This window comes from Panthera uncia, chromosome B1 (genome assembly GCF_023721935.1).
Source record: "Panthera uncia isolate 11264 chromosome B1, Puncia_PCG_1.0, whole genome shotgun sequence".
Lineage (NCBI taxonomy): Eukaryota > Metazoa > Chordata > Mammalia > Carnivora > Felidae > Panthera > Panthera uncia.
The window spans coordinates 3,620,146-3,630,716 of NC_064811.1; the positions used below are offsets into that span (position 1 = coordinate 3,620,146).

At 63.3% G+C, this 10,571-nt stretch overlaps 1 protein-coding gene across 1 annotated transcript in view; it reads right to left on the reverse strand.

Moving 5' to 3' along the window:
* Positions 1 to 1,914: 1,914 nt before the first annotated feature.
* Positions 1,915 to 10,571, reverse strand: part of SORCS2 (sortilin related VPS10 domain containing receptor 2) — a 262,786-nt gene continuing 254,129 nt past the window's right edge. Inside the window, exons 15-21 of the mRNA XM_049632622.1 lie at positions 9,473 to 9,659; positions 9,054 to 9,187; positions 8,008 to 8,131; positions 6,676 to 6,788; positions 5,573 to 5,698; positions 2,899 to 2,998; positions 1,915 to 2,689 (exon numbers count right to left, since the gene is read on the reverse strand). Of these exons, the coding sequence (XP_049488579.1) occupies positions 2,295 to 2,689; positions 2,899 to 2,998; positions 5,573 to 5,698; positions 6,676 to 6,788; positions 8,008 to 8,131; positions 9,054 to 9,187; positions 9,473 to 9,659 (1,179 nt within the window). The 3' untranslated portion in view covers positions 1,915 to 2,294. The remainder of the gene's footprint in view (positions 2,690 to 2,898; positions 2,999 to 5,572; positions 5,699 to 6,675; positions 6,789 to 8,007; positions 8,132 to 9,053; positions 9,188 to 9,472; positions 9,660 to 10,571) is intronic.

Here is a 10,571-nt window from a genome sequence, read left to right on the forward strand (position 1 = left end):
CCCCCCTGCAGCCTGACACTCATCCCCACCCCACCCCCCACTCACCCCAGGCTCCAGCCTCCCTTCGTGGGGTGGGGCATCTCAGCTAACTGCCTGGGGACCAGAGAAGGGCACACAGGAACACACCTGCAGGGGCTGCCCCTCCCCCTCCTCCCCTCCCTTCCTCCTCTTCCTCCTCCTCCTCCCCTCTTTCTCCCCCTCTTCCCCTCCCCTCCCCTCCTCTCCTCTCCTTCTCTTCTTTTCCTCCTCCCCTTTCCCCACCCCTTCCTTCTCAGTCCTCATTCATAAATGAGGAAGCCGAGGCAGGCCCCGAGGGGAAGCCCGGGAGAATGGCCCCTGCCTCAGTGCTGGGCCGCCCTGCAGTCTGGACAGGGCCTTGCACTCAGGGTGAAGTTTGCTCCAGGATGGAGACCCAGATGTGGCTGGAAGTCTCTGCTTTTTCCTTTAATCTCTGCAAATACACAGGACACCGGGCCCCCACCCCACACGTGCGCAGCAGAGGGGGGCTGGCAGGACACCCGCTCTTCACACCCTTGGGAGAACCAGCGTGCCTATTCCACAGATCTGGAAGTCGAGGCTCTGAGCGAGTTCTACCTGGCACGGCCACACCTCTGTGGCCCGTCTTTGGGGGAATTGAAGTGTTGCAGACTTGAAACAGCATGGGACAGTGAGAACGGAGTGTGCGGGGAGAGCAGGGATGCCCTTTAACTGGTGGGGGGGGACTGGGAGGCAGCCCTGTGTGCCTCCAGGTAAACATCAGGCTCCCTCCTGGCTGAGCCTCGGGGATCAGCCTGGTACCCGTGTGGACTGTGGGCCTGGGGCCAGCACCACGGACAAGGGACATCTGGCACCGGGAGGGGAAGATGGCAGAGCTTTGAGGCTGAGAACACTCTTGTAACGGAAACCACGGGACCCCCGCCTCAATCAGAATACAGTCAGCAACTCTCCACCTGGCCCAAGATCACACCATGGAGGCAAGGGGTGTGTGACCTGCCTCTCAAGTGCATCTGTCACGCACCTGAAGACTGCTCACGGGGGCCCAGGAGGGGCCTTGGCCAGCAAGGGGGCCCCTCTGCCCCGGCCCGGGGGAGGGCCTGGAGTTACATTCCCTGGGGCTTTGCCGGCACCTGCTTTAGCCTGACCGTGTTTGGGGCGGGGAGGGGCCCTGCCTTTGGCCCCAGAAATCCTGGTCTCAGAGGCCACTTCCTAGCCGTGACAAATCCCACTTTCAGAGTGGCTGTGGGTGTCAGGTCATGTCACCCAGGCTGAGGGGAGGGAGCAGACAGGGAGGAGGTGGGGTTCCTGACCCCGGCACCCGGCAGAGGGTTGTGTCCTTCGTCCAAGAGAGGCTTTCTGGGGCAAGGATCTCGAGTTTGATTTGAACTTGAGGTGCCAGCGGGGGGACACCCAGGTGGATCTGTCCACCAGAAACCAGGGCCTCTACAAGCCTAGACACCAAGAAAGGCCACAGCCTGGCTCCTGTTCTAGCCTCTCTGCTCAGCAAGTTCCTACTTATCCTTCAGGATCCCCACTCAGAAATCCCCTCCTTAGGCAAGTCCTCCCAGATTCTCCAGACCAGCTCAGGTCCCTGTTACACACTCTCAGAGCGCCTCAGGCCACCCATTCGGTTGGGACTGACAAACAGTTGGGACTGTTCGGTTGGAACAATAAAGCTGGGGACCCACACAGAGGAGTGGGGTGCACATATGGTCACCACTTAAAAGACCGACCAAAGGAGCTGGGAGGGGTCTGGAGACGGGGGAGTGGGGCCCGGGGCCTGGGGGAAAGATGGGGTTGGAGGAGGGACCCTTGGCCTCACAGGAGCACGAAGGGAAGGGTCAGCATGTCTTGGACTGTCCCGAAGGGCGACCCTGAGGCCGCTGGACCTGAGCCATCAAGACAGGAGAAGCAGTGAGGTGACAACTCGAAGCCGCCTTTTGAAGAATGAGTCTGGTGACACGTCTGGTTCATTTTGCTCATTCTCAGGTCCAGGATCCGGGGAAGTTCAGCTTCACCAGCCCCTCCAGGGCGGCCTGGAGCCCCAGCACGGTGGGTTATTAAACCCATTTTACAGACGAGGAGCAGGCCCAGAGGGGACGAGAGTCCCCGCAGCCCCCACTGAGGACTGCATACTATGCTTGCAACCCCTCCTGGCCTCAGCAGAGCCCCCCGCCAGCTCCCGCCCTCTCCTCGCTGGGGCGCTGGGGGCAGGGATGGTGAGTGCGGGAGGAAGTCTGGGCCAGCCCGGCTCAGATCCCCCTCCTCTGTTCACCAGCTGTGTGGCCCTGGGCACACTACATGACCTCTCTGAGCCTGGATCTCCTCATCTGTGAAACGGGCGGGGCCTCCCTCCACGTGAGATAAGGCTGGGATGTCGGCAGACAGGAGGTGGGGTGGACGATGGTCCTGGGGCTGTGAGCCGCTGGCCGCCTCCCCGCCTCCCGGGACCTCGGCAGTTCGGAACCTGGAGCCCGTCTGGCCTCCCGCCCTCCCCGCCGCAGCCCATCGAGGATCCTGCTGGAAAGCCGCTGCCCGATGCCCGACCTCACGCCCGACCTGCCAGAGCCGCCGGCCGGGTGGCCTTGCCTTTTGAACTTGTAGAGGATGAACACGCCCACCGCGAAGAGTCCGATGACCACGAGGACCGCCACGGCCCAGTAGCCGCCACCGCCTCCCAGCCTCTGAGAATCTGCAAGGAGAGCAGTGGTGCTCGGTGGGGCCCCACCGTCCCCCGCCCCGGCCTCCTCGGCTGGAAGACGTGGTCCGGCAGGTGCTCCCGGTGTGGCTGAGCGGCGTGGGCAGGCGTCGGGGCAGCCCCGGCCCCAGGGCCCCCACCGGGCTCCTCGATCCTGCAGGGGCGAGCACGGGCCAGGCCAAAGGAAGCCCCCTACTTCTCACCTGTGTCTGTGTCCCTCATGGCCACCAGGATCCGGACCCCACCTCGCAGGAGGAAGCTGATCTTCTGTGCCTTCAGCACCTGCTGGATGGCCATGAGTCTCTGAAAGCAAGAAGAGGAGAGTGAGAGGGTCCTCCGGAAGCCACCGGAGGGAGCGGGAGAGCTGGGCAGACATCTGCTCTGACCCTCCAGAGCTGCAGGGTTGGGGGGGGGGCACTCAGCTTCTTTGGGTCTCAGTTTCCTCATCTGTAAAATGGGAATACTTGCCAGCTTGTGCTGAGAACCTACAGAGGGGCACGAAGGTGACCGAGCTGGGGCCTGACCACTCTCGTTCTTGTTGGGACCACAGAGTGTGGTAAAGTTGGGGAGCCCAGGGGTGCTCAGGAGGCCCCCAGACCTAGCAGTGGTCAGGGAGGGCTTCCCAGAGGAGGAAGACCAAGACGAGAACAAGATGGGGACAGGACAGGTGACCTGGGCCAGGGAGTGACCGCACCCCTGACAGAGAGCAACCCCAGGAGGTGATGTTGCTGGATCACGGGGTGGGGGGCGGCTGGCCTCTTGGAAAATGAGGGGGAGTTTTCCTGGTGTTCAGAAGGGGACCAGCTGCCCCATGTGGCTGCCCAGGTGTCATTCCTCTACACAGGTGGGTGTACAGGTGCTGGGGAAGGAGGCCTCCCACAGGATGGTGGTCCCTGGGGCTCCCCTGCCCAGGGTGCCTTGGGTGGGACATTCTGGGGGCCAAACTGGCCTCCACGAACAGCAGCTTGGCACCCGGTGTTCCCTGGGAATGCGGGGTCTGCGTCTGGGACTGTGCTGCAAGGGTCAATGCCTCCGGCCCCGTGCCCGGCACACGGCAAGGGCCAGGCGGATGCCGTGCGGTCAGTGACCGTGATGGGTCCCTAGGATTTTTCACCATCCTCAGGCACACGGTTTACCCTCAGCTCAGGACAAGGGGGGTGACAGTTCCCCCGTGTCCCTCCCCATCTCCTTCCAAATCTCTCCTGAGCGCCCACATCTGACTCCTGCAGAATCTGCCCATCTGCTCTCCACCTCGAGGGCCGGGGTGGGCGGGGGGTGCTGTGGGCCCGAGTGAGGGAGGTCCCCGAGGCCCGCCGCGCCTTCCCCAAGCTGTGCGGAGCCCCTGTGGTTAGCTACCTGTCTGAGAAATGGGTACAGTCACTCTCAACCCTCTGCTGTCCCACCCCCCAGAGACACGGCAGGGGCCGGGGGCTTGGCAGGCCGGGGAGCCCTCAGGTGCCGATGCGGATGCCCTTTGGGAAACGCTGTGGGCCAGGCCCCGACGGTCACGTCTAACCAGGAGGCAGCGTGGGAGTGGTGTGGAGCAGCCACAGTGACATGGGGCTCCCTGTCCTCTCCGTGGTCCTGACGGTGCCCCCCGCCGAGCCCCACTTCCCTGGTCTGTAAAATGAGACGCTATCAGCTGCCCACAGGCTGTGTGACCGCTCAGTGCTGGTCAGTCTTTCCAGACGGCCTCCAAGGGCATCTGTCTCACGACCAGTCCAGAGGGGGGTGGGGCTTCTGATTCTTTTTTCTTCTTGAGATAACATTTGCTTTCTTCAAGCGTACAAATCGGCACTTTTTAGGGTACTTACGGTCATGTAGCTATCACCGCTGTCTGACTCCAGCACATTCTCATCATCCCCAAAGGAAACCCGTGCCTGCCAGCCGTCTGCACCCCCCGCACCTCCCCAGCCTCTGGCAGCCGGAGCCTGCTTTCCGCCTCTGCGCGCCTGCCCCTTCCGGACATTTCCATCAACGCAGGCATCCAGCAGGCGGCCTCGGTGACCGGCCGCTTCCCCTGCGCGTCCCGTCTGCCGGGCCCATCCCAGTGGCAGCAGGTGTCAGACCCGCATCCCTTTTGACGGCTGCCTAAGACTCCGTTGTGTGGACGTCTGGCTCGTGGCCACTCTGGGGCCGCTGTGAACACCTGTGTGCCTGTGCGCGTGGACGAGCATTTCCGGTCCTGCGCACGCGCCTCGGGGGCCGTGCCCGACGCTGACCCTGCCTAACCTTCTGGGGACCTGCTGGTCGGCTCGGCACAGGGCTGTGCTTGCAGTGCCCCGGGTCCGCCTTCCGCTCTCCTCCTCCACCCGAGTTTCAGTCTGTTTGCGGAAGCGTTACAGCCACCCCAGGGCATCCCGGTGGCTTCGATTTATCCCTGGGTCCCCATCCTGTGCCCGCGACACGGCAGGTCTTCTGTCTGCCCAGATGAGGGCTATTCTCTGGAAGCTGTCCCATGCAGTGAGGACATTGGCTAAGTGGATGGGCCCTGATTTCCACTCTGTCCTGAGACCCACACCCTGGGTGCTCGGGCCAGTGTGACCAGCTCCGGCCACCGGAATGTCCCCCCGGGGGGTGGTCCCACCCCAGTGCCCTTGTGCCCCTCCATTCCCCAACACAGTGACCTTGGAGGCCACCAGAGTCCCAGGGGTGCGGCCACGGAGGGAGGAGAGCCGGCCACCTGCGTCAGGCAGTGATTGGTGAGATCACTGGTGATCTGGTGAGTGACACTGGTGAGTGATTGGTGGGCCTCTACGTGACAAAGAGCCCCCGAGACTCTGTGCTTGCTGTGACTTACCACCAAACCCTGGGCACTAGGCCACCAAACCCTTGGTGGTGCAGGGAGAACCTGGGTCCAGTGGCCTCAGGAGATACCTTGTCACTTGTGAGATTCCTCTTCCTCGCGGGCCCGGGAGGGGGCAGGAGCACGTTCAGGTCGGCCACGGTGGGCAGCCCCGGCTTTACAACGGTCACCAGGAGCTCCTCGGGGACGCTGGTCTCCTGCAGGGACACGGACAAGCCCCCCCTGAGCCGCCTGTCTTCTCTGTCCCCTGCCATGCTCTGGGGCCCCCAGGAACACCCTCTCTCTCCTCTTGCTCTGTCCAAGTCCTGGCCACCTGTCCTTCGAGCTAGTCCTGAGCCTCGCACCCCACAGGGATGGCCCCCGAGCCCGGTAGCCCCCTGACAGTGGCCTCCCCCAGGCCAGGCCTGCTACCTCCAGATCATTCCTCACACTGAGGGTGAGCAGAGCCCTCTCTGGCCAAGCTCCTCCCAGGCATCAGGGCTCCTGACCAAATAGTTCCTCCAACCCACAAAGCTCAGCCTCCACGGGTCCCTCTGCCTCCTGAAAATCCCACTCCGTGCGCTTCTATCTGGCAAACTCCTATTCAGCCTTCAACACCCAGGACAGTATCACCAGCATTATTAACTGGTTGAGGAGAGGCACGGCCAGAGTGGGCCTCAGCCTGTGACAGCCTTGGATGACTGTGGGGGGCTGGTCTTTTCTTCACTGAGGGACCAAGGGCCCTGAGTGGCCTAGGCCCACCCTGGGGCGCCGCCTCGGTCTGCTGTCTGTGGGCTCCCCGGGGGCAGCAATCGCATGGATTCTCTCTGGCTCCAGTATCCGGCCCAGAACAGAAACTCCGTGAATAGATGAATATCATACTAAGGAGCTTCTGGGCCATCAGAGGACAGTGACTGTGTCCTGTGCCAACAGCTGGTGCTCACTCGATGTGCATGGAGGACGTCGGCCTGCCCCTCCCCGGTGAGCTGGCGCTCCAGCCGCCTGTCCCGCAGAGCCAGGGCAGCGGGCCCTAGCTGTCCCCGGAGCACCGGGCAGACAGCCTGAAGACCGGGTCACCGGGACTGAGGGCAGCTCCACCGGCCCCGCCCCGCCCCTCCCTCGGTGCTCTGGGGCCCCGCCCCTCCGAGGCGCCCGCAGGTGCTGGGGAGGCCCCGGGGTGGTGGGCTGGGGGCACCTTGGAGAGCAGCCGGGTCACCACCAGGCCGACGTCCTCTCTCCACTCAGGGGTGTTGGGGTTGTGCACATCCAGATCCGTGGAAAACCGCAGAGGCACTACCTGAAATTGGTCTGAAAAGTGGCAGAAACGGGCGAGCTGGTCAGTCCTGGGCAGCAAGGCTCTGCCCTCAGGCAGGAGGCCATGCACCCTGGATGGCCCAGGACTGCCCTGGCTTCAGATCCCGTGGGCCGCTTTGGAAAACAAGAGTCCTTCCTGCGCCAGCCACTGCCCGGGGCAGGGCCCACCTCACTGACTGGCACCTAATAACGAACATTAAAACCCCTGTGCCCACCGGGGAGGGAGGGCCCGGCACGCGCCAAGCCTGCCCTATGAGCTCTGCCCCATTCACTCACAAGGATGGCTACACCCCATGAGGTCGGGCTCCCTTCCCCCAGGGATCCATGGACTTCAAGGGCACTGGTCTCCCCACCAGAGTAAGAGTCCCTTGAGGGCAGAGGTGCCACCTTCTCTTTCTCTCCCATTTGCCAGGGTCCCCAACCCAGAGGCCCACTCTGGAGCCCCGTGCAGGTGGTTGTGAGCTCCTGTAGTCCCTCCAGGTTCCTCCTGAGCCCCATGGAGGAAGGAGGCTTTGTTGGGGCTATGCGGCCCAAGGGACAAGCGCTTTGTGAACTGGGAACCCAGCAGCTTACGGCAGGGGAGGCAGTGACTATTTCAAAGCCCTGGGCTCAGGACCCTGTGCACATGTGTTTGCGAATGGAGGAACAGCCAAAGGCAGGCCCACTAAATATTTAAGTGATGGCTGCTGTCCATAGGGGAGGCTGTTGGTAAGCAAAATGAGGTTTTATCAGTGTGATGACAAGGGCAATAACACCCTGGGGGGGGGGTCTCTTCCATTTTTAGGATTAATCTCCTATTGTAAATGTCTCCCATGAGGGACTTGGGGCCCCCAGTGAGTGGGATCCAGAATGGGAGTCTCAGTAAAGGCTATGTTAGGGGTCCTCTTACTTTAAGCTAGAATCATGTGACAAGGGGGCAGGAGAGGTCAGGCTGCTGGGAGGCTGGCAGACCCGGTGACCCCGACAAGTCGGTCACTCGGCCACGTCCTCTTTCTGTGTCGTGTGAGGCCCATGAGGGCCACCGGACACAAAGACTCGTCTGTGTTCATTTTACAGATGGGGAAACTGAGGCCAGGGAAGCTGGGGAGCGTCAGAGCTGTGTTCACCCGCTCCTCTCCCTAGCCTGCGCTGCCCTGCATGACCAGATGCCACACAAACCCAGCGCTCCCGAGAAGGACGAGATGTGCCTCCCGTCCCTGGGGAGGGGGCTCACCCAGCACGCGGACCACCTTGGAGTCCTGCAGCACCGAGTTTCCACAGGCGGCCTGCACAGTCACACGCACGTCCCCCGTGTCTGCAAACCGCGTGGTCACAGAGTTCTCCAGGGAGAGCAAGGGCTGCGGGGACCACGAGCACGGTCAGGGCAGGTCCATGCGGGAGAGCCCGCCCGCTGCCCAGGGCCTCACCCAGAACGTTCACTCTCTCCCGCTCCGGTCGGGGCATGGGGGCAGCAAGGGGGGGACACGGGGAGGGCCCCCCCAGAGGCACCAGCTCTAAGTCAGGGCAGCCTGGACCCAGTCTCCCAGTGGCCCCTTCCTTCCAGACCTGCTCACAGGGCTGGGCTGGGAGTAGCGGGGTTGGGATTTGAACCCGGAGCTGGGCGCCCTCCTCAACCCCACCCCCCATTCCAGGGAAACGTGATCTGGGGCCTACGGCTCCTCCCGCCCGGCTTCTGGTTCTGGGCCTTCAGTGCTGTTGGGGTCTTTCTGCCTGGGGTGCAGGGCTAAGCTTACTGAATGAGGGAAGGACGCCCCTCTTGAGGTCTCGAGGGCTCCCCGGCTAAGGTGGGCAGCCCTGCCCGCAGAGACCCTCCAGCCCTCGTACCGGCGACTGTCTGTGGCTCCCCGCTGCTTACAGGGTACAACCCAGGGCTCTGGGGAAGGCTTCTGAGATCAGGTCCGGCCCCCGTGACCCCCTCCTCCATGAAGCCTTCCCTGACCACACCCAACGCCCAGACTAGAAACGGCCTGATCTTCTGGAGCTCGCAACACCTCACCTGCCCCCTTCCTGTGATGCGTATCACAACTCGGGTCACCTGTCGTGTTCACACCTCTCTCCCCAGGAAAAGGCAGTGTCTGGTCCACTTAATCCTGCGTCCGCCACACTTAGACACAGCCAAACACGAGCAGGTGCTCGGGAAGAAAGGCTGGTGTGTGCCCACCTCATGTCATACCCTGTGTCCTTCTGCCCAGGCCCCGGGGCACTGCCCGGCCCCACTCTCACCCAGGTGCCAGCCTGTGGGTCCCGGGGCCAGCGCACCTGCAGGCTGTGGCCGATCCACCAGTAGAAGACGGTGAGGTTGGGGTTCAGGGGCAGCAGCACGGCTGTGAGGTTCACCTCCTGGTTGAGGCCGACGACAGGAAGCACTTCGAGGTGCAGGGCCTGCAGGGGGGCTGCGGGGCCCGGGGAAAGGCCGGGGTTAGACGGCGTCAGGGCACTGGCATTTCAGAGGCTGCCTACTGGGCACTGTCACCATCACCTTCGTCACTTCCACCAGCTTCATCACCAAACCCACCGTGGCACGGAGCACCCGGGGTGTGGACCTGAGCCCAGCCTGCCCGTCTCCCTGCCCCTCGGCCTGCCAGCCTGAGGACTGGGGTCTCCCTGCATTCCCCCCAGGACCCGGGGCCCTCTGCCCCGGGGAGGGACTCTTGGCCTCAAAGGGGCGATGGACTTACAGTTGACCTGGACAAAGAGCACCGCCTCGTCGTGCCCCGCCACGTTCTCCGCCCGGACAGACACGCGGTAGACGCCGGGGCTCTCGTAGCGGTGCCGGATGGGCTCCTCGGTCGACGTGAGGTTCACGTACACGGCCTTGAAGCCATCCCCGAGGTCCACCTGGTACTTGGTGGTCAGGACATCACCCTGCGGGAGAGACCACCAGGCCACTCAGGGGCGGCCGTAACACGGACGGGCCAGCAGCGGGTCGTTTACTCATTCCTTCCCTCGCTCCTTTCCTCACACGCCGTGGGCCCGGGCTCCCAGGCACCTGCCTGCCCCGGGGACCTCCGGCCTGGCGTTCCGGCTGAGGAGGGCAGGCACGGCCCGGAGCTGCAGAGACGCAAGAGCGTGGGAGCAGGGCGGCGGGCCCGGCGGGCCAGGGACACCCACTGAGGCCTGAGCCAGGGGCCAGATGGATCTCAGGGCAACGGCCAGAAAGATCCTGTCTGCACGAAGACTCCTCAGGGGCCTCCCAGCAAAATCGGGAAACGTTTTCCCTTCTCTGATGCCGAGCGCCGCGGTTCTGGGGTGTTTCTTTGATCCTGTTCTCCGTGGAGCAAGCATGCCGCTCGGACGCACAGGGTCCGTCCAGCGCGGGGCTCCCTGCACCTGCTGTCCCTTCCCGGTGTTTGAGCCGCTGGGGGTCGTCTGACGGTCTCCGCTCGGGACTGGGGGTGCCAGTCCCCACAGAACCACAGCTTCCTTACCAAGGCACGGGAAATCCAGCGGAAAAAACCCTGATTTTCTCCAGCTCATAGCGAGAAAGCGTTCTTGCGTTCCGTCTCATGCCCACTCCCCTCCCTCCCCTGCCTGCCTCCCCTTCCCTGCAGGAACACCCTGAAAACCTTGTCCCGGTGACCAAGAACAACACAGGATTAGCACTGGCCGTGTACGAGTCTCTCATTTTACGGCCAAGCCCTTAAACTTAGAGACCTTTCACGTAAATTCCTTTCGTTTCACTTTCTCCACAAATACAGTTACTGCCTTGAACAGCATCCACCCCTTCAAGTCCACGTCCCCCCCCCCCCCCCCCCCCCCCCCCCCCCCCCCCCCCCC